This window comes from Panthera uncia, chromosome E3 (genome assembly GCF_023721935.1).
Source record: "Panthera uncia isolate 11264 chromosome E3, Puncia_PCG_1.0, whole genome shotgun sequence".
NCBI classification, from domain to species: domain Eukaryota; kingdom Metazoa; phylum Chordata; class Mammalia; order Carnivora; family Felidae; genus Panthera; species Panthera uncia.
The window spans coordinates 32,793,117-32,812,956 of NC_064815.1; the positions used below are offsets into that span (position 1 = coordinate 32,793,117).

The 19,840-nt window shown below is 54.1% G+C and overlaps 1 protein-coding gene across 4 annotated transcripts in view; it reads left to right on the plus strand.

Moving 5' to 3' along the window:
* The window catches only part of MAD1L1 (mitotic arrest deficient 1 like 1), a 317,349-nt gene that overhangs the window by 208,972 nt on the left and 88,537 nt on the right, over positions 1 to 19,840 (plus strand). For all 4 annotated transcript variants that reach the window (XM_049638985.1, XM_049638986.1, XM_049638987.1 and 1 more), the window contains one exon: positions 16,258 to 16,348. In XM_049638985.1, coding sequence (XP_049494942.1) covers positions 16,258 to 16,348 — 91 coding nt within the window. The remainder of the gene's footprint in view (positions 1 to 16,257; positions 16,349 to 19,840) is intronic.

Genomic DNA, 19,840 nt, shown 5'->3' on the forward strand with positions numbered 1-19,840 from the left:
CGTGAAGTAGATAATCTGCACAGTCTTAGAAGCATCAACGCATGGAATTCATAACTAAGATGCTTCCCGGGAAGATACTTCCGGGTCCACATGGTGTCTGTGGAGCATTCTAAACCCTTAAAGACTAATTAATGTCGACTTTATGCGGTCTCTTCCAGAAATCAGAGGGGGTGGTTGGGGTTTGGGGGGAGGCGTGTGCGGGTGTCTGCGAGAGGGTGGTGTGAGCGGCCTTCCGTGTTGACCCAGCTCCGCGTCTTGGCCGTGGTGGCTACACAGATGTGCACGTCCAGGATCTCACGCAGGCCAGCGAGTGTGAGCCTCCGGGGCCGCTCCAGTGTCAGTGGTCCTGGCTTTGATAGCGAACTGTATTTGGTTCCACTTGTCACCATCAAGGGAGACTAAGTGAAGAGCCTCCTTGTACGTGTTTGGCAAGTCCTGTGATTATTTCCTGAAAAGTTAACACACACACACACACACACACACACACACACACACGCACACACCTCCAAGCAATCTTCCAGCTGGAGCCCTATCTTCTCCGTCTCTAGAAGTGACTACTGGTCATGCCCAGTCCTGAGACTCCTGAGAAGTTTCTTGGCTTTCCCTCCACTGGCCTAGGATTGAGCTTTTGAGTTGTTTACCACTCCTCCGTCTGCTTTCCAGCTTCTAAAGGTTTTTTGATGTTGTCCCTTCCTTTATTTTCTTTGTCCCCTTGGGAGTACAAAGCTGAGGAAGAAAAGTAAGGAAAACATGGAGTCTCGTTTGAGTACGATTTTGGGAGACTGCACGCACATGTCTGTTGGAACCCTCAGCTTTACCTCGAGTCTTGCTGTTTTATAAACAGTGAAGCAAGCCCCTCGTTCAGACCGTGTTTCTCCGCTTGATGACATGACACTTTCCCATGTTTTTACAGACTATAAATGTTAATGCATGGTTTGTTCCAAAGTATACTTAATTAACCCACTTTTAGAGCTTGAGTTGTTTCAAATTTTCAGCCATTAAGAACAAGCCACACAAGGGGGGGTGCCTGGGTGGCTCAGTCGGTTGAGCACCTGACTTCGGCTCAGGTCCTGATCTCACAGCTCCTGGGTTCAAGCCCCGCGTCGGGCTCTGTGCTGACAGCTCGGAGCCTGGAGCCTGCTTCCGATTCTGTGTCTCCCTCTCTCTCTGCCCCTCCCCGGCTCGGCTCGTGCTCTGCCTCTCTCTGTCTCTCAAAAATAAATGTAAAAACAAAAAACAGGCCACAGTGGACAGGCGTTAACTGTTACCCACTTTGTGACACGCGTGCAAGCGTGTTTTCTGGGTCTCTGAAGCCTGACAGTATTTAGCCTGTGGGAGTCTGCTCGCGTCTAGGATTCGGATGCATCATGGTTTTGAGAGTGAGGATGGCTCCTGGCTCTGGTGGTGGTGGTAATAATTGTGCTCAAAGCTGCTCATGCTGTTGCGGTGCCTTCTGTGGGCCGGGCTCTGTCTGCACCTTGTGCCCTCTCTGCGTTAGCCTGCAGAATTCCAGAAACACTCCACGAGCGTTTGAGAAGCCACGGTTCTACAGAGGCATGAGGAACACACAGAAGAATGTACGGTTGTACGGCTGGTGGAGTAGCAGGGTGGGGTAGTGCACTTGCCCACCAGGGTGCAGGTCTAAGACGCTGTGTTCTCTTTGGACAAGGTTGAAACAGTAATGACACCAAATAAGAGCCAGTCTGCTTTTTTATTACCACTGTGTGCCTTCACTTCTAAAGAAAGTCCACAATAAAAGTACTCCCCACACCTTCACCCCCACCAGGTGCCGTAGGCATGTTTGACAGAAGTGCACACGTGCGTGCATTCACCATCCCAATAAAACGCAGAATGTTACCAGGAGATGTTTTGTATTTCACCTTAAAAATTGTTCTATAGTAAAATTCCCCTTTTTGTGGGGTGGGGGGTTATACAATTCCGTGATGTTTAATCACCCCCTAGTCAGAGAACCAGATAATTTCATCACCTCACAATCCCCTTTGTGACCGCGTGACAACCACATTCTCCATTTTTGTCAGTACTGGCCAAAGAATGGAATCCTATGATACGGAATCTTTTGACACTGGCTTTTCTGCCTGCTGTTGCTTTCTAGTATGTTTTAAAATCAGAAAGCATCATCTTCCAGCTTCATTGTTCTTTTTCAGGATTGTTTGGACTCTTCCAACATCTTAACCACACTAAAGTCTTCCTATCCATGAACATGGGATGCCTTCCATTTATTTTTTTGGCTTGCCTTTTTTTTTTTTTTTTTTTACCTATTTCATTTGGCAATGTTTAGCAGTTTTCAGTATATAAAACTTTACCTCCCTGGGTAAATTAATTCCTAAGTATTTTGTTCTTTTTGACACTGTTATAAATGGAATTGATTTCTTTTTAAGTTTATTTATTTATTTTGAGTGAAGGAGAGAGAATCCCAAGCAGCCTCCTCACTTGTCACACAGAGCCCAATGCAGGGTCGAACTCATGAACCGTGAGATCATGACCCAAGCCAAAAATCAGGAGTCAGACGTTTAACCGACTGAGCCACCCAGGTGCCCCTGGAATTGTTTTCTTAATTTCTTTTTCAGGTTCTTAATTACTGGTAGATAGAAATATAACTGAATTTGCATATTGATTTTGTAACTTGCAGCTTCCTGAATGCATTTATTACCTCTAATGAGTGTTGGTTTTTCAGATTATTTGGGTTTTCTAGATCGTGGCAGCTGTAAGTATAGATAGTTTTACTTCTTCCTTTCTAAAATGGATACCTTATACTTCTTTTTATTACTAAATGCTCTGGCTAGAACTTCTCGTAGTATATTGAGTGGAAGTGGTAAAAGCTGGCATCCTTGTTTATTTTTCTTTTGTAAGTTTATTTATTTTGAGAGAGAGGGAGAGAGAAAGAATCCCAAGCAGGCTCCACACTGTCAGCATGGACTCGAACTCACAGACCATGAGATCATGACCTGAGCTGAAATCAGGAGTCGGGCGCTTAACCACCTGAGCTGCCCAGGCGCCCCAGCGGGCATCCCTGTTTTATTTCTGATCTTATGGGAAAACCTTTCAACCTTGTGCCGTTGAGATTGGCAGTAGTTCTGGGTTTTTTCAAAAATGCCCTTTTTCATGTTGAAGTTCCCCTCTGTGCTTAGTTGGTTGAGTGTTGATGGATTCGTCAAATGCTTTCTCTTTCTCTACATTTGCTGAGATGATCATGTGGGTTTTTTCCCCTTCATTATGTTAATGGGGTGTATTGCTGTGGTTGATGTTCACATGTTGAGACAACCTTGCATTCCTGGTATAAATCCCACATGGTCACGGTGCTGAATTCAGTCTGCTAGTGTCTTGTTAAGGGTTCTTACCCCTCTGTTCAATAAGGGTCAGTGACCTGTAGTTTCCTTGTGGTATTTTGCCTGGCTTGTAGTATCACCATAATGCTGGTCTCTTAGAATGAATTTGGGAGAGTATTCTTCTCTTTAACTTTTTGGAAGAATTTGGAAGGGAATTGCGTTAATTCCCTTGCAAATGTTTGGGAGAATTCACCCGTGAAGCCATCTGGTCCTACGCTTTATTGTTGTTGTTTTGTTACAGCTTCTGTTTCCTTACCAGTTGTTGGTCAGCTCAGATTTTTGTTTCTTCCTGAGTCAGTTTTGGTAGTTTGTGAATTGCTAGGAACTTGTCTGTTTCGTCTTACTTATCCAATCTATGTATAGTTGTCCACGGTCTTCTTTGGCAATCCTTGTTATTTCTATAAAATTAGAAGTAGGGTCCTGTCTTTCATTTCTGATTTAATAATTTGAGTCTTCTCTCTTTTTTTTTTTTTTTTTCCATTTGGTCATTTCAGCTGAAGTTTTGTTAATTTTGTTGATCTTTTCAAATAATCAACTTTTGGCTTTATTGATTTTCTCGCTCTTCTCTACTTAACTCATCTCTGTTCTAATCTTTAATATTTTCTCCCTTTGACTAGCTTTGAGTGTATTAAGCCCTTCTTTTTCTATTTCCTGAAGGCAGTTACGGTTATTGGTTTGAAGTCTCTTCTTTTTTAACGTAGGCATTTATGGCTACAAATTCCTCTCTGAGCACTGCTTTCACCGTGACCCCTAAGTGTGGGTATCTTGTGTCTTGTTTTTATTCATCTCCAAGTATTTTCTAATTTCCTTTGATTTCTTCTCTGACCTGTTGGTTGTTTAAGACTGTGTTGTTTTGTTGCCACATATGTGTTTTCCATTTTTTCTTCCCATTATTGATTCTTACTTCAATTCCATTGAATTAATTCCACCAAATTAATAAATCGAACGTATTAAGACTTGTTTCGTGGCCTAACACGTGGTCTGTACCGGAGGAGATCCCGTGTGCACTTGACAAGGACACGCACCCTGTGGTTGGTCTAGTTGGTTTGTAGTGTTATCCACGTGTGCTGCTTCTGTGCTCATTTTCTGTCTGCTTGTAGCTGCTCCCTTGTGTGGCTGCGTCCCATTCTACTCTGTGGATGCCCCACAGCTTTTCAAAAAAGACTGTATCCATGTACTTGTTGACGGGGATTTATGCTCTTTCCAGTCTGGAGCCATCTTGACTAGAGCCTGCTGTAAATAGCTGTGTGTAGATTGTGTCCGGGGGGGGGGCCCCTCAGTCTTCCTTCCTCTGGGGTAGATACCCAGGTGTCGCATTTCTGGGTAATACCTTGGGTAATGTTTAGCTTTGGAGAATGGTTTGGCAGTTCCTTGAACAGAAATACCCACATCCTAGTCTGTGCTTGGTGTTGGTGGTATTTTTAATGCCAGCTGTCCCACAGGTGTGCAGTGTCTCATCGTAGGTTTCCCACGTGGCTCCCAAATGGGCGCTGATGTTGAACATCTGTTCATTGCTTACTTGCCATCTGCTTATCCTCCTTGGTGAAATGTCTGTTCAGATATTTTAGCCATCTTTCACCCAGTTTTATTTTTGTTTTCTTAACTTACTTTTGAATTTTGCGAGTCCTTTATGCATTTCAGACATATTTGTCAAATGTGACTTGGAACTACCTTCTCTTAGTCCGTAGTGTGAGTTTTCATCTTAATAAAACCTTTAAAAGAACAGGAATTCTACATTTTACGTTCAACTCCTTGATCCACGCTCGGTTAAATTTTGTATGAGATGTGAAGTTTAGGTCAACGTTTATTTATTTTATTTTATTCTTTACCTTAAGATGTTCAGGCGTCCCTCCACTGAATTGTTTCTGTGTCCGTGTTGATCCGCATGTTGTCTCACCGCCGTTTTCCTGGTGACCACAGTCTTATGGCAAGTTTTAAATCAGGTGGTATGACTCTTCCAATTTCATTCTTCTTTTTCAAAATCATTTTAGCTATTCTAGTTCCTCTGAATTTCCAAAGAAGTGCTAGGACAGTTTGGCTATCTCTACAAAAATAACCCTGCTGGGAGTTGAATTGGTATCGTGTTAAGTGGACACCTTCAGTTTGGGAAGAACTGATTCTGCACCATGCTGGGTCCTCCCTCCATGAACATGGTATGCATCTCTATTTATCTAGGTCTTTCGTTTCTTACATTAGCATTTTGTACTTTCAGTATACAGGTTCTGCATATTTTAATAGATTTGGACCCAAGTATGTCTTTCTTAGATCTGTTCTAAATTTTGCTTTGTTTTGTTTTTTGATCACATAGAAATGATTGACTTTTTAGTTATTCATCTTACAGCCTGCAACCTTACTAAATTATCAGTTCTGCGAGGGTTTTTGTTTGTTTGTTTGCTTAATTGTGTTTAATTCCTTGGGATTTTCTACATAGATATTCTGTTGTCTGTGAACTTGGTTAGTTGTACATCTTCACCAAGAAGTATGCCTTTGGTCTCCTCCACTTACAGTTTGTGCTGATTGAGACTTCGAGTGTGATGTTGCTGTGGGGTGAGGAGGGCGGACGCCTTCGCCTTGTTCCTGGTCTTGGATGTGGGGAGACGTTCAGTCTGAAGCCACTGGAAATAATGTAGGATTTTTGTAGGTGTCTTTTTTTTTTTTTTTTTTTTTTAGCATTTATTCATTTTTTGAGGGAGACAAAGTGTGAGCAGGTGAGGGGCAGAGAGAGAGGGAGACACAGAATCTGAAGCAGCTCCAGGCTCCGAGCTGTCAACACAGAGACTGACACCGGCTCCAACTCTCAGTCTGAGATCATGACTCGAGCCTCAGTTGGACGCTTAACTGACCGAGGCACCCAGGCACCCCCTTTGTAGGTCTTTCATCAGGATGTAAAAGCTCACTTCTAGTCTTGGCTTGAAATGAATGGATATTGAATTTTTTCAAGTTCTGTTTTTTTCTTTGAATTGATTGATACGATGTGGTTTTTCCTCTTTACGCTGTCAGCATGGCAGATTATATTGATTTATTTTTCAGTACTAAACCTGCTTGACACCCTAGGTAAACCCTCCCTGGTTATAACGTATGGTCCTTTTTAATTTTTTTTTACTTGAGAGAGAGAGAGAGAGAGAGAGAGAGAGAGAGAGAGAGAATATTTAGCAGGCTCCACGCTTCCCGCAGAGCCCCACATAGGGCTCGATCCCGTTCCCCTGGTATCATGACCTGAGCCTAACTCAAGAGTAGATCACCCAACCGACTGAGCTGCCCAGGCGCCCCTAATGCATTGTCCTTTTTACATATTGCTGGATTCAACTTGCTTATTTCTTGCTGATGATTTTTGTGTTTGTACTCATGAGGGATCCTGGCCTTACAGCTTTCTCGCACTCTTCTTGTCTGGTTTTTATCACCATAATACTGACCTTGTGAAATGGGTTAGTGAGTATTCCGTCCTCTTTTGTTTTCTGGAAGGGATGTGTGGATCTGGCATTGCTTCCTTTTTAAAAGTTTGCACCCAGGCAAACCATCTAAGGCTGGGTATTTCTGTTGTGTGTGGGTTTTTTTTTTTTTTAATCTGTAAAAATATTTTTATTTATTTTGAGAGAGCACGAGCAGGGGAGGGGCAGAGAGAGGGGGAGAGAGAGAATCCCAAGAAGGTTCAGCGCTGTCAGTGCAGAGCCCGACGCGGGCTAGAACTCGTAAACCGTGGAGATCGTGACCTGAGCCGAATCGAGGGTCAGAAGCCTAACCGACTGAGCCACCCAGGTGTCCTTGTTGCATGTGGTTTTTCGCTCACGATGTCATCCCTCCGCCAGTCACAGAAATACCCGGGCTGGGTAATTTGTCTCAGAGAATTTGGGTACCTGGGAGAATTGGTGCGTCCCATGTAGGTTGTCAGGGCCTGTGTGTGATGCTGTACGCAGTTCCCGTTCTGTCTGCAGGACCCACAGCGGGAGCCTCTCCTTCCTGACGTTATTACCTCACGTTCTCCGTGTTCTCTGGTCTTTGCAGCCTTGCCAGACGTTCGCTGTTTAACAGGCTTCTTCACAGAACTGGGGGGGCGCCTGGGTGGCGCAGTCGGTTAAGCGTCCGACTTCAGCCAGGTCACGATCTCACGGTCCGTGAGTTCGAGCCCCGCGTCAGGCTCTGGGCCGATGGCTCGGAGCCTGGAGCCTGCTTCCGATTCTGTGTCTCCCTCTCTCTCTGCTCCTCCCCCGTTCATGCTCTGTCTCTCTCTGTCCCAAAAATAAATAAAAAAAGTTGAAAAAAAAAAAAATAAAAAAAAAAAAAATTAAAAAAAAAAAAAAAGAAGAACTGGTGTCTGCTTTCTCCCCTTTCTCCCTTTGCTTTTCTGTTTTCTGTCTCGTTAATTTCTGCTCCGTGTGGATCCTTCCTTCTGCCCGCTCCTGGTATATTTTCTTTCCTTCTTCCTAGTCTCTTGAGGTGGAGGCCTAGATTATTGATTTGAGATCTTGGTTTGTAATATAAGCGTTCACGGCTACAAAGTTCGCTCCGAGCGCTGCTTCAGCCGCGTCCCACCTTTTTGGATGCTGTGCTCTCGTTTCGTTCAGGTAAACGTAGTTTATAATCTCAGTCGTTTTGCTGAACGACCTGTTGTTTTGATGTGTGTTGTTAGATTTGCAGATGTTTGGGGACTTTCCTATCGTGTTACTGGCATCTGGTGTCATTCCCTTGTGGTCTGTGGATGTAGTTTGTGTCATGCCACCTTAAAAAATTTGTTAAGGTTTGTTAAATGCCCCAAATGTGGTCTGTCCCGGAGAAGGATTGTGCTGTCGTTGGCTGGTGCGTTGTACCAGTTCCTGTTAGATCCACTCGGCGGATGGTCCTTTTCAGCCCTCCTGCCCGTGGGTCGTGCGCATCGCCGTGTCCAGCCGCACTCGCGCTCCCCCGTCCTTCTGCCGCGTCGTGCTTCGTGCCTGCCTCAGCTCTGCTTCTAGGAGGAAGTACGGTTAGCGTGGTTGTGTCCTGGCGAACGAGCAGCGTGTGTTTGCTCCGTGGCTGTGTCACATTTTGGTCATTCTCGCAACAGTTGGGACTTTTTCATCGTTATGTGTAGTATGATTGGTGATCAGTGGTTATAATCACTGAAGCTGAGACGATGGTTAGCACTATGAGCAATAAGGTGTTTTTAATTAAGGCCTGTGCGTTTTTGCAGACCCGATGTGACCGCCTTGTGAGTAGGCTGCAGTGTGTTGTAGACCTAGCTTTTACGTGCACCGGGAAACCAAAGAATTCATTTGATTCGCTTTATTGTGACATTTGCTTTACTGCGGAGTTCTGGGACCGAGCCCGCGGTGGCTCGGAGGTGCGCCCCTGCGTTTGTGTCCTAGCCCTTTCCCGGCAGGCAGTCGTCTGGTCACCTGCCCCAGAGCCTCCTGCACACGACCGCTTGGACTTGTCCTCTTGCTCCTTCCATCCTTCCACTCTGTTTTATTTTTCTCTCGTGAGCCCTTACTACCTGCCCAAGCACAGCTTTAAATAGTTTACTTGCAGTGACACATTGGATTCTTAAAACAAACCGTAAGTACACAGTTTGCACTATTATCCCAATTTTATGGGTGAAGGAAGGGAGAGACAGTAAGTATCTTGTCCAGGGTGACTTCGTGCCAACCGTTCACTTTGGAATAAGTTTTTTTTTTTAAGTGTATTTATTTATATTGGGTGGGGAGACAGAGAGAGAGAGAGAGAGAGAGAGAGAGAGAGAGAGAGAGAAAGAGAATCCCAAGCAGACTCCACACTGACAGCACAGAGCACGATGCGGGGCCTGAACTCACGAACCGTGAGACCGTGACCTGAGCAGAGTCGGACCCTCCGCCGGCTGAGCCCCCAGGTGCTGCTGGAATGAGCTCGATCTGCCGGAAGCTCTCGAGAGTAGGACAGAGAGCTCAGCCGAGCCCTGCCTGTGTTCCCTTGTCACCGGCGTGTTCCGCTCCCGTGGCTTGCTTGCCGTGAGCCTGTGACGCCCTCCGTTGTCGGCACTACTTTGTCTGCCCCCTGACGTCCGGTCCAGGCCCTGCCTTGGTTTGGTCACCCCTGCCGCCTCTGCTCCTGGGCAGCGTCCCCATCTTTCTGTGTCTCGTGACCCTGGCAGCACTGGTCAGGCGGCCGTGGACGGTCCCCAGGCCGGGCATGTCTCACGTGTGTCGTGGGGAGACCTAGGTTCTCGGCTGAAGGGAGGAAGGGCACAGGGGTGGGGCCCTCCCGTCACATGAGACCAGGGGTCCGTCACATGAGACCAGGGGTCCGTACGGGATGCTGGCACTTCCTTCCTGACGCACGTCCTTCGTTTGCATTGAGTCGCAAGCCACCCTTTCCGCACTCCGCTCGGAAATCTCAGCTGAACAGCCGCGTGCCGGTGCTGCCTTCCGCACGACACAGGCACGTGGCTCGGCCAAGCTCCCCGCAGCCTCTGCCTATCACCGGCTCCAAAGCCGTGTCCCCACGGTCAGGGACTTGTCACTGGGCCCCCTCCCCTAAGGGCCAAATCTGCCTCTGTGCTCGGGCCACCGCAGCGGAGGCCCCAGCCCGGGTGGCATAAGCAACAGGCATTTATTTACGTTCTCTCTGTCGGAGGCCGCAGGTCTGAGGCCACGGTGCCGCGTGGTTGTTGCCGGAGAGGACTGTTGTGGCTGCGGGCCACGCCTTCCCACCAGGCGCTCGCCCCCGGGGGACAGTGCGCACAAGCTCTCGGGGTTCGCTCTATCCGGGACACTTAGCCCGTCACAGGGTCCCACCCTCGTGACCTCACCTGACCCTAGTTCCCTGCACGCTCCATCACACGGGGGTTGGGGCCTCAACCTGAGGATGTGGGGAGACACAGACGTTCAGTCCGTAGCAGGACGCCCCCTCCTTGTCTGAATGAGTCCGGAGCAGGGCCATCGCCCTCTCCGTGCTCCAGCCTCCTAGTGCGGGACAGGGATGGTTGCTGTCTGCGCACTTGATCCCCTCTGCCCGTGGGGCCCAACATTGGCTCTGTGCTGGGAACACGGGGCGGGCGTGTGACAGAGGGAACGGAGAGGCCTGCGGTGACAGTGTGGTGGCCTAGTCCCCAGTGGATGGTCAGGGCCTGTCAGGGAGGAAGCAGCAGGCAGTGCGTCGGCTGTGGGATCTGGGGGCGCTCAGCCTGGATGGTGCGTCGTGGGCCGCGTGCTTTTCCGGCTGTCCTCCAGGGCCACTGGCTGTCCCTTCTTCAGGCCGTTGGGGGGCCCGACCACCGGCACCCCTCCCCCCGCCGTTACCCTTTAGTCCAGCGAGAACAATTAACAGCTACCTCATCCTAGCCTGTTGCGCACACGCACGCACGCACACCCTGCTTTGCCTCGCTTAGTCTTTTCCAGAAGCCATCTGGGATGTCGTTCGGTTTGTGTAGCGCCCTCCTCGTCTAGAGAACGTGGAGCCAGTCGGTCTCGAGAAACCTAGGCCACAGCCGATCGCTTCGAAGCATCCGAAGGCGAAGCCGCCCTGTGAGCTTGTGAACACACGCGGGTTCATTTTCTCCCTCAGCAAGGTGGCGGTTCGCCTCAAGGGGAGGCCGGGGGAGGGGAGGGGCCCCGCCTGAAGACACGTAAACGAGTGTTGTTTATGCGGGTTTGTTCTCTGACGGCGGGATGGATCCCAAGCCATTTTATTGATGGGCCTGCAGCTGCGCGCACGCGCTTATTTGAATTTAGCCCCCGAGAACATTTGCTCACGAGCCTTCAGAGTCCGTAGCGTCCGGTTTTAATCGGGGCCCGGCGGGGCTCCTCATGCAGCCTGCCCCTGACGTGCAGGGGTCCTGCCCGCAGACGGCGGCTTCCCGGACGTGGCCTTGGGTGCCAGGCCCGCCCCACGCCCCTGGGGACACCTCCCTGGGGCGGGGCAGCTCACGCCTCCAGGTCTGTCCCTCCGAGACGCCCCGAGCCGGCAGAGAAGCAGTGCTCGCTCAGGTGTGAAGCGTGGGGTCAGCAGGTGTTTTCACAGCCTTCTTGGGGTGTAGCGGACGTACGGCAAACTGCACGTATTTAAAGCGCGCAGTGGGGCGCCTGGGTGGCTCAGTCAGTCGAGCGTCCGGCTTCGGCTGAGGTCATGATCTCGACGCTTCCGATTCTGTGTCTCCCTCTCTCTCTGCCCCTCCCCCACTCATGCTGTCCCTCTCTGTGTCAAAAATAAAATGAACGTTAAAAAAGTTATAAAAATACGAAGCGCACAGTGCGACGTTTGCACACGCACACGCCCGCACACCCTGCTGTGCCAACCAGGCTCAAGGTGGCGGACCTGTCCGTCACCCCCAACCTTTCCTCTGGCCTGGCCGGAACCCATCCCTCCTCCTCCTCCTCCCCAGGCAGCCGCTGATGTGCTCTCGGTCCTAGAGACTGGTTGGCCTTTGGTGAAGTTGAATATGAATGGAGTCACGCGGTGGCCACCCTTCCGTGTCTGCCTTACTGCGAACACACATCTGTGCCGTGGTCCTTTTTACGGCCGGGGACTGTTCGCGTACGTGTGCCCTTGTTGGACACTCACTCTCCCCCGGCTCGCGGCTGTTGTAAACAGAGCCGCTTGACGTCACAGAGAAGGTCCTTGTGTAGACTGCGGCGGGACACCACCTGGTCGTGGGACGGCTGGCGCGTGTACGTGGCCGTTTTCTGTGGATCTGCGTGTCTCCAGGGGGCCGCACCAGTTAGCGTCCCCGCCACCACTGACTCCTCGCCGGCCCTGGGCCCGTCCGCCTCTCTCACCGCGATCCTGACAGGTGCGCTGCGGCTCGTGGTGGTTTGAATTTTGTCTCCCTGACGACTGACGACACGAGCATCTTTGCCTGTGCTTGTCGTCGTCTGGCATCTGGTTTAGCAAAGTGTCCTAAGTACCGTCCGTTTTTTTACTTGGTTGCTTTTCGCTGAGTCTGCGGAGTCCCTTGCAGATTGTGGGCGCAAGTCCTTTGCCGGAGACTTACTTGCTTTGCGAATATTCCCTCCCATTCTGCGGCTTGTCACTGCATTGTCTTCAGGAAGGCTTTTAAAGAGAAGTCTTATCTGTTTTCTTCTTTGATTGTGATTTGGATACCGTAGCTGAGATTCACAGGGTTCCCCCTACGTTTTTTGGCAATTTTACCCTTTTTCGACTTATATGTGGGTTTATATCTCCATCTTGAGTTAGTTTTGTTTATATTGTACAAAATACAGACTTTAGGGCCTTTAGAAAAATGAACACGCAGCTGCTCCAGCACCATTTGTTAAAAAGACACCCCTACTACACTGGATTGCCTTCGAATGTTTATCAAAATACGTCGTCTGCACGTAGGGGTCTGTTTCCGGGCCCTGCTGTGTTTCGTCGGTGCGGCTCAAGGGCAGTGCTGTTTTGGTTGCCGTGACTTTATGGCAGTTCTTGAGATTCGGTGTTAGCTCTCCAGCCTTCTCCCCGGTGCTGCTTTGGGCGTTCCGGGGCTGTGACACTTCCCCATGATTGTTACAATCAACTGTCCGGTTGTACGAAGAAACGTGTGGGGTTTGACTGGGTCGGTGTGGACTCTTTAGGGCAGTGCGGGGAATCGTGAGATCCCAGCAAGGGAGCCTTTCAGCCACGACCACGTGTATCCCCTCGCGTTTGGGCCCACGTCAGCGCCTCTCAGCTCGGCGGACGACCTCGTGCTTGTCAGAGGGCGGGTCTCGGACGGGTTTTCCAGGTCGAGCCCCGCACGCTCCGTGTTCCTGAGTGCAGTTGTGAGTCGCGTTTCCCGGGTGTCCTTGCGTGGATCACTTAGCGCCATTCTGGTCGCAGGAGAGATTTTGAATGACTAATACCCTTCCCAGTAGGTTGAGCCTCCTTGCGTGGGCCAGCCCGTGTCTGTGTTGGTCAACCTGTGTGTGCGCCCGAGAGGGCCGTGCCCTCTGCTCTCGTGGTCACGGTGTTGCCGCGGGATGCTTGGGTCCAGCGCCTGTCTACTTCATCCTTCCGGGTTTTCTGCTCATCGTTCCGTCAGCTGTTGAGGGACTGACGTCGAAATCTCGGGCTCCGATTGCGGGCTTGGATATTTCCGTGTGTGTTTCTACCAGGGTTGCTGCACCTGTCGAAGGGCTTTCCCTAGCGCGTAGGTGTTCCGGACGATACTGTTCTCTCGGCCACTCGGCCTCCGCACCATCACAAAGTTCCCTCGTTGGCGCCGCCGTTGGCTCTGAAATTCTCTGTGGTTCTAGGGGCCTCTCCGGCTTTCTCTGTTGGTTTTCCCAGTGTTGGCGGCTCACGTCCGTTTGCCGCTTCGTGTCGGGGGTGACATAACGGGGGGTTGCTGCTTCGTCCGCGTGGGTAGCCTGCGTTTAACTGGGTGTGTGGACTGTTGACGTGTCCTGTGGCAGCCGGTACGACGGGGTCTTGTCTTGTCACCTTACTGCCGTCCACCCGTCCCTTCCCTTCCTCTTCGTTTCCCATTTTCCTGGCTTCTTTCTAACTCGTTGCGTGTGTTTTATTATTTCACTTTATTTCCTTTCTTGCTCACCGGTTGTCACTCCTTGTTATTTTAGGGCTTGTTGCGGGGTGCATGGTGCGCACCTCCCGCTGGTCACAGTCTGCCTGCGAGCGATGTTCTACCGTCAGGCACACAGCCTCCTCGCTACATCGTCTGTTTTCCCCTCCGGCCTCTGCTACGTGTGTCACGCATTCCACTTGTATTTTTATCTTAGACCCCAGTACATTTTTGTTAGTTTTGTTTCAACAACTAATCTTGTTAAAAGATAGCAATTTGCTTTCATATCTTGGCTGGAACACGTGGCGTACATACACGTGGAATATCACTCAGCCATAAAGAAGGATGAGATCTTGCCATTTGCAACGACGTGGATGGACCCAGAGGGTATGGTGCTGAGTGAACTGAGACAGGAAAACAAATGCCGTGTGATCTGACTCCCATGTAGAATCTAAAAAAACCAAAGAAATGCACAGACGCCTAGATAATGAGCAGGGAGATAGAGGGGATTCAGAGTACAGACTTCCAGTTATAAAATAGTAGGTCACGGGGATGTGACATACAGCACAGGGTTGTGACATGCAGCTGGTGATCCTGTGGTGACTTTGTGCAGCGACAGACCACGACCACGGCGAGCATTTTGTGGTGTCCGTAATAGCACAGTCACTCTTGGACGCCTGAGACACACGTGGTAGCGGATGTCAGCCGGACATCAAGCGTCCTTGACAGCCCCACGCTGGCCCACGCGGTCGCGGTTCCGCTGCACCTCGCTCCTTTACGTGGACCCGTGTCTCCCTCTGGCGTCCCTGCCCCCCTGCCAGAAGGGCCTCCCCTGACCCCCTCGGGGAGCGGGTCTGCTGGTGACGAGTCCTTGCAGGTGTGGTTTGTCTGAGAACATCTTTATGTCGCTTTTGTTTGTGATTATTTTCACTGGCGGTCGAATTCTCGGTTGGTATTTTTTAATTTATTTCAGTATTTTAAAGCTTTCTCTTCCCTTTCTCACTTGCACTGTGTCTGATGAGAAATCCGCTTTATTCCTCTGTACGTGACCTCTCTCCCTTCCGCTGGCAGCTTTTTGAGCCGTTAGGTTACTAGGTGCACTGGGGCCGTTTCCCGTGTGTCTTGTGCTGGGGGGTTGCCGAGCGTCTCGGATCTGTGTGTGCTGGTCATCAAAGCTGACGGTTCGTCTCCCAAGGTCTGTCTCCCGCCCTTTCCTTCGGGGCTCCACCCAGGCGGCCGCTGTGCTCCGTGAAGTTGCCCCGCACACCTCGGTGACCGTCTCGTCAGCCTCAAATATCCCTTTTCCTCTCTCTTTCACTTGGGATCGTTTTGGGTGTTTTGTTCTGTGTGTTGGTTTGTATCGTTTCTTTCTGGGGTCTTCCGGTGCGTAGGCTTTCCTCCTGCACAGTCTGCTCTGGCGTTCGCCCGCCCAGCGTGTCTGTGGTCTCGGGCGCTGGGGCTCACCCCTCCAGGAACTGGGGCCGTCTTGCTCGTGACTCCGTCTCTGTGCTGAGCTGTTGAACAGCGGACGGTTGCAATAACCGTTTCAATGTCCTTGGATGCTACTTAATGCTGCAGCTCATGGTGGGTTTCAACTGATTGACTATTTTCCTCATCACGGGTCATATTTTCCTGCTTCTTTTAATGCCTAGTAGTCTTCGATTAGTTGGCAGACATTGTAAATTTTGGCTTGTTTGATTCTGAATGTTTTTGTATTCGTATAAATCTTCCCGAGCTTTTTTCAGAGACGTAATTAGGTTTCTTGGAAAGAGTTTTGGTCCTTTCTGGTCTTGTGTGATTTGCTAGGCCGTCCTGGAGCGCTTCTCTGTCTAGAGATAATCATCTCTTGCTCCCGAGCCAAGACCTTCCTGAATAATCTATGAAATGTGAGTTTTCCACTCCAGCTGGTTAGTAGTGGGAAGGCCCTGTTCCTTAGCCTATGTACGTGCTGCACGCTGCTCCCTGGACAAACTTACTTATTTCCAAATCATGTGAATATAGTGCTTTTCAAAAATTAAAATCTGGGAATGAAGACAGAAGTAGGCACTTAGTTACCGTGAGCTGAAACCTGCCGTACGCCTCTGTCGGCCGCTGGCCTTGGTGTCCGGGCCCGCGAGGGAGAAGGGACCCTGCACGGTCCCTCTGAGCCTGCTTCCCCCCAGTTAGCTTCCCTCCCCAGCCCACGTCTCCCTCCGGGTCGACTCCGTGGTTCTGTGTCCTCCACGATACGTGGTCACGCGTCCTGGGAGTGGGCCGACGGGCACAGGACGCGTGCAGCTTCCCATCTGTCCTGCCCCCTCGAGTTGTGGTCCGTGGAGACCCCCCTGCGTCAGAACGGACGTGCGGGCCACACCCCGCCCCCGGGCCTGAGCGTGACACGCCCCACCCTCCGGGCAGGGCCCCGTCTGTAGGCGTGGACGGCGGGCCTCGGTGTGTGTCCTGACGGTCTGGCTCTCCTTGCAGGCTGAAGATTGAGGAGCTGGAAGGGGAACGCAGCCGCCTGGAGGAAGAGAAGAAGACGCTGGAGGCGCAGCTCGAGCGGCTGACCCTGCGGGTGCGTGGCGGCGGCGGCGGCCACCGGCGGGGGCTTACCCCGGGACGCGGCGTTCCCCCACAGGTTCTCCCTGCCCTCCGGGCTTTTCCCCCTCCCGCCGACGTCCCATCTTTGTTTCGCCGGACCGCACGAAGCCGCGACCTTCCCCCATACGCCTGCCCTCACACCGGGGCGTGTGCTCGGAGCGCATCGGGCAGGGTGTCCCAGCCGTGGCCCCGGCCCCGTGCTCCGTCGGTCCTCCTGCTCCCTCCCTGCACCGGCCGTGGCCCGTGGCTGGTCTCCGGTCGGGTGTGCGCCCAGGCCCGTGCCCGCCGCCTGCAGTCAGGAGGCCACAGCTCTGTTTACGCCGGCACACCTTTACGTTGTTTCTCATTTTTATGCTCCCGTCTGAATTGCTCCGTGGCAAGAAACCTGCAGATTGGTGATTACCCAGATTTTGGACAGGCCATCGATTCTGTCTTGACACCTATTAGAGGCAAATCAGATCTCTTTTTTATTACCGATTCCTGGAGCCAGGGGAAGTGACAAGTCTGATGAAGCGAGGTGCCGGGAGCCGCGGCTGGCGGCGCTCAGCTCTGGGACCCGTACCGCTCTAATTGGGCCGCGGTCTCCGAAGGGAGATCCGGGCTGTTGGCAGGTCGGCCCGGGCGGCCCGTCAGCCAGGCCCTGTCGGAGCGGGGCGGGTGGGCGTCTTCCCGCGTGTTCATTCGGGCACAGCCTGTGATCGGGGCTGACGGCTCCCCGGGCTCCCGGGGTCGGGGCGCAGTGAGGCTGGCTGAAATCCTTCACGTCCCTTTTTCCTGCCTCCGGCCTGCCAGGCCCTTCCCAGGGAGCCTGCCGTGCCGTAGGCGGGGCTGCTGAGGCAAGGTGCTGGCGAGCGCTGTGCCCGAGGGCATCTGCCCCCAGCACCCTGGGAGACGGGGAGTCCGCCGCTCGCCCATCTCCAGTGTTGCTCCCTGACGGGAGACGCGCAGGTCCTGGGGCCGCTCCCGGCCGAGGGGCTGGGCTCCTGCCCACAGGGGGCAGGCGGCCTCCGCGTCCCTGCCTGTGGGCGTGGGTGGGGCACAGCGCAGGTTTGGTGGGGGGGGGGGGGGGGGGCGCCGTGTGGAGACAGGTTTGCATCACGCCGGGGGCTCGGGTGCTTATGCGGAGGCATGGCGCTGCTCCCCGAGCTGTGCCACGGCCCCGGGGCAGGGGTGGCAGAGGCTTGTAGACAGCCACAGGCAGCCACCGCCTCTGCACCAGGTGGGTGTCCCGCGGCCCCTCACGGGCGCCCCGTTCCCTCCCACTGCTTCGAGTCGGGGGACCGACTGCTCGTCCCACAGCAGCGCCCGTGTCCTGCCTCCAGACACCGCAGCACGAGGAGGCCCGTGACGGCCTCGCCCCAGGTTCCCGGTTCCGGCACGAATCCAGGAGGGCGCCTCAAATGGGGCTCCTGTCAGAAGGCCGGCGCGATGCGGGGGCCCGCCAGGATCCCCGTTTCCCGGCTGCTCGTCTCGGCTGTCACAACTGGCACCGGCCTCTGCCGCGCACGGTCGCTGTGCCGCATGGGCCTCTCTGTGTCCACGGTCCTCGGACGCGGGTCCTCCGAGCAGGAAGCGTCCGTTGAGGAGGGGTCCGTAATTTGGCCGAGGGCACCCGGCGGGAGAGGGCTCGGAGCCCAGCTCCCTCGTGGCCGCGGGGCCGCGTCCCTACAGCCAGTTGCCATTCTCAGGTGCCCAGCCTCAGCTCTGAGGACCCCCCGGTCTGCTCCCCCCACCGCCACCGGCTGCCCCGACCCGGGTCTGTTGCGCAGTGGTGTGGGCGAGCGAGGTCGGCACCTCGGGGCTGAGCTGACCGTCCCAGGGGGTCTGGACGCTGGCTTTGCTGGTGGCAGTTCCCGTCCGACCCGGACGCCGTCCACTCGTCCGGCTCACGAAGAGCCCCCGTGAGCGTGGGGCCCCGTGGAGGACGTAGGCAGACGGGCCCGTCCTGGAACCTGGCCCCCCCGCGGGGCAGACCGGAACGCAGGCGGCGAGTCGGAGCAGCGTGGGCGGTCGCGTTGTCGCCCAGAGCGGACCCGGAGGACTCGCGCGCCTGGCTGGGGTCCAGGCGGCGGCCGAGTGGGCCCGAGGGTGACTCGGACACGTGGGTACGGGGGGCGTCGTGGGGTCTTCAGCTAGAACACCGTCCTGTGCCTTGGCCGGGTGGTCGTGGACGTGTCGGGCTCTGCCATCTGAGCCCCCGGCACATCGGGTACGTCCTTCAGGACTTCGGGATGGCGATGCCCAGGTGGGGCTCCGGGGAGGTGGCATGCCACGTCTGACGCCACGTGGCCCTCGGTAGATCCCCGCGTCCATCTCTTGCCATTTCCCGCCTTCTCCACCGTGAGGGCGAAGGCCTCGCCCCTTCACCTCTGTGCCGGAGCTCGGGAGGCGCCGACCCCACCCCGCCTTCCCCCGGGCCAAGCTCAGGAGTGCGGCCCGGCCGCGGCCGGCAGGGCGGGGGGACCTCGGTGGCACGGCGGTGCGGCCGGGGCGCTCCCGTGCAGACACCCTCCCCTCCGTGCCCTCGTTCCCTCCGCGGAGAGGCTTCGAGATGGGCCGCTTCACGGAAGATTGATTAAAATCAGCTGCAGTTGCCTTAATTGGGAACATATGCTCGGAGAGGGAGCCACTAGTTAGAACTTCTTGTAATTAGTTCACAGCTGGTTGATGAGGAGACGGAGCTCCGTTCCCGCTCGGAGCCGGGCGTGCCCCTCCTGCCCTGTGCCCTCTGGGAGCCCGGACGGGGCGGCGGGCTGTCCCCACCGGCTCCGGGTCCCGATGCACCGCTGATGCAGCCCAGGGCGGCGGACCTCCAGCGGGGCGGGGGGGCGGGGGGGCGGGGGGGGGGGGGCCGGGGTCCCCGCCGCCCCTTCTGGCTGTACCGAGCGGGTCGGACACGCGCCGCGTCCTCCGGGCCGGAAGCGGGGCGGGTGTGCGCTCTCCGCGTGGCCGCGGGAACGGGGGGCTCCAGGACACACTCGTGGCGCGTCGGTGCCCGCAGAGCGAGGATGGCCGGCGGCCGCAGCCCTGGTCCTCCCTGCCTGGGCCCCCGCCCCACGCGCCCCTGCGCCGGCCTCGGTCTCCCAGAACCAGAACGAACCGCACCCTGGTCTCGTCCGCCCTGACTCCGCTCGGCGCTCTCCGTGGAGGGTGGAGGCTGTGGGCCCGGTCTCTGGAGGGCCACTTCGGCGACCTCGGGGGGAGCGCCCGGCCGGGGCGCCTCCCGTGCCAGCCGAGCACGGCCAGCGCCGCTGCCGCTGTGGTTAATAACGCCACCGTCCCGTGTCTTCCCTCGAAGGAGACAAACGTGCTCTTCGGCGTTTGTGTGTCTGAGGGGCCAGACTTGGGGACTGACGGCAACGAGCCGCACCGGCTCCCCACGCACTGTCGAGAGGCGGCTGGACTGGACGCGCGGCAGCTCTGGGCCGCGGGGGGGGGGGGGGGGGGGGGGGGGGGGGGGGGGGGG